The sequence below is a fragment of the Mandrillus leucophaeus genome, unplaced genomic scaffold, assembly GCF_000951045.1.
Source record: "Mandrillus leucophaeus isolate KB7577 unplaced genomic scaffold, Mleu.le_1.0 Scaffold201, whole genome shotgun sequence".
Classification (NCBI taxonomy): domain Eukaryota; kingdom Metazoa; phylum Chordata; class Mammalia; order Primates; family Cercopithecidae; genus Mandrillus; species Mandrillus leucophaeus.
Genome location: NW_012102044.1, coordinates 857,483 through 859,924, shown reverse-complemented (window position 1 = coordinate 859,924; position 2,442 = coordinate 857,483). Strand labels below are relative to the sequence as shown.

At 48.4% G+C, this 2,442-nt stretch overlaps 1 protein-coding gene across 1 annotated transcript in view; it reads right to left on the bottom strand.

Annotated features, from left to right (window-relative positions):
* The window catches only part of DCUN1D2 (DCN1, defective in cullin neddylation 1, domain containing 2), a 39,490-nt gene that overhangs the window by 4,819 nt on the left and 32,229 nt on the right, over window positions 1-2,442 (bottom strand). Inside the window, exon 4 of the mRNA XM_011979424.1 lies at window positions 1,016-1,098. Coding sequence (XP_011834814.1) covers window positions 1,016-1,098 — 83 coding nt within the window. The remainder of the gene's footprint in view (window positions 1-1,015; window positions 1,099-2,442) is intronic.

Below are 2,442 nucleotides of genomic sequence, written 5' to 3'. Positions count from 1 at the left end.
CCGCAGGACTCAGTGACATCACCTTCCACAGACAGCTCCACACCCCGCCTGCCATGCTCTCTGGGTGCCACCCGCAGGACTCAGTGACATCACCTCCCGCAGACAGCTCCACACCCCGCCTGCCATGCTCTCCGGGTGCCACCCACAGGACTCAGTGACATCACCTTCCACAGACAGCTCCACACCCCGCCTGCCATGCTCTCTGGGTGCCGTTCCCAGATGAGAAAGCAGAGGCATGTGGAAGTGACCTGCCCAAGCCACAGGACTCGTAAGTGGCAAAGTCTGTGTCACCCGGTCTCAGGTGAATGGAGGCGGTGTGGGTCCTGGCCTGGCTGTGTGTTGGCGTTGGAAGACCACTTCTTTCACTTTCATGGACAGAATGGCAAGAGGTCTGGGCATCTCTGCCATCACCAGGCTTGTGGCCACTCACTTTCAACAACCCACAGCTGCACCTGCTGCCAGCAAGACGAGCTGGCATGACACAGCCCTGTCCCACGCCAGGAAGGTGTCTCTCCAGAGGGCCCATGAAGGCCTCCTTTCCTTCTGAGCATGGCCTCAGACCACAGACACACAGTGGCTGGGCACCGCCAGATACACTCCAAAGTTCTGGAACTCAAACCAACATACAGAAGTGTGGCACTGGCACTGTGTTGAGGATTCGGAGTTCTCAGTGGAAAGACAGAATTACTGTCTAGGTCCTCGGAGGAGACAACATGGGGGCTGCTGGGCTGGGGTCGCAGAGTCTCCAGGAACCCCAGCCTGAGAGGAGCTTCCGTGACTGCCAAGGAGCCACATTCTGAGGTGGCCCCGGATCAGACCCATCCCAGCCCTGCGGTCTCCTGCAAGGTGACAGAGCCAAGTGGCAACCTGTCTGGACCTGTGGATCTCTGTGTGGGACGTTCATCTGCTGAAAACCTCCACGTGTGAGGCCTGAGGTGGATGATCACACGCAGCCTCACACCTACCGACCTCCCTCCACAGTGAGCACGAGAGCGAGACGCAGGAGGACACTTACCAGTAAGAACGTGTTCCAGAGATCTAGAAACTTAAATCTTCCAGACAACACTAACTTCCAATACGCAACAGCCATTTCTAAGTCTGGCAAAAAGAGAGAAAGAGCAGTTAGTAAATCTCACTCTCTTTTTCTACTGCACAAAAAACGACCACTTCTTAGCACATCAATATTTACTTCATCAATAAAAGGTGGCAATTTTACCCAAGAGTCATGAGGCCTAATCTCTACGGAAGCGCTCCTGAGAACTCTATGTAGTCTAATTTTATACATCTGGGGAAACTTCTTCAAAAAGATTTTGTATATTAAGTTATTTGGATATGCACACAATTCCCCCCCAATTAATCAGTTTTGGAGACTTGCATTTCCATACATAGTGGGTGTTCTTTAAACATGACCTGATCTGGATACTATTAATTCATATCATTTGTTTTTAAAAATAGACCACTGGCCTGAGTGTCAAACTGCAAATCAAAGGACCAGTTTAGAAAGGAAGGGACACACTGTTCTCCAAATATACCTGCCTTATTACTATATGAACTAAGAATCTGTTTCACAAGTAATTATAGAGGCCTTATGAGGGCTCTGATTTGTTCCTAAAGCATCAAGTTAAATTGGGACCTAGCAGGGAAAGCGTTCTCACTGATACAAGACATCTACACACTGACACTGCGTATCAATCAAACAGAACATCTAAACATTTACACTGCGCATCAATCAAACAGGACATCTACACGTCGACACTGCGTATCAATCAAACAGGACATTGACACATCGACACTGCGCATCAATCAAACAGGACATCTACATATCGACACTGTGTATCAATCAAACAGGACATCTGCACGTCGACACTGCGTACCAATCAAACAGGACATCGACACATCGACACTGCGTATCCATCAAACAGGACATTTGCACATCGACACTGAGCATCGGTCAAACAGGACATATGCACATCGACACTGCGTATCAAACAGCACATTTACACATCAACACTGTGTATCAATCAAACAGGACATCTAAACATTTACACTGTGCAGCAATCAAACAGGACATCTGCACATGGACACTGCGTATCAATCCAACAGGACATCTGCACATGGACACTGCGTATCAATCAAACAGGACATCTGCACATCGACACTGTGTATCAAACAGGACATTTACACATCAATACTGCATATCAATCAAACAGGACATCTAAACATTTACACTGTGCATCAGTCAAACAGGACATCTGCACATTGACACTGCGCATCAATCAAACAGGATATCTGCACATCGACACTGAGCATCGATCAAACAGGACATCGACACATCGACACTGCGTATCGGTCACACAGGACATCTGCACATCAACACTGCACATCAGTCAAACAGGACATCTGCACATCGACACTGCATATCAAACAGGACATCTGCACATC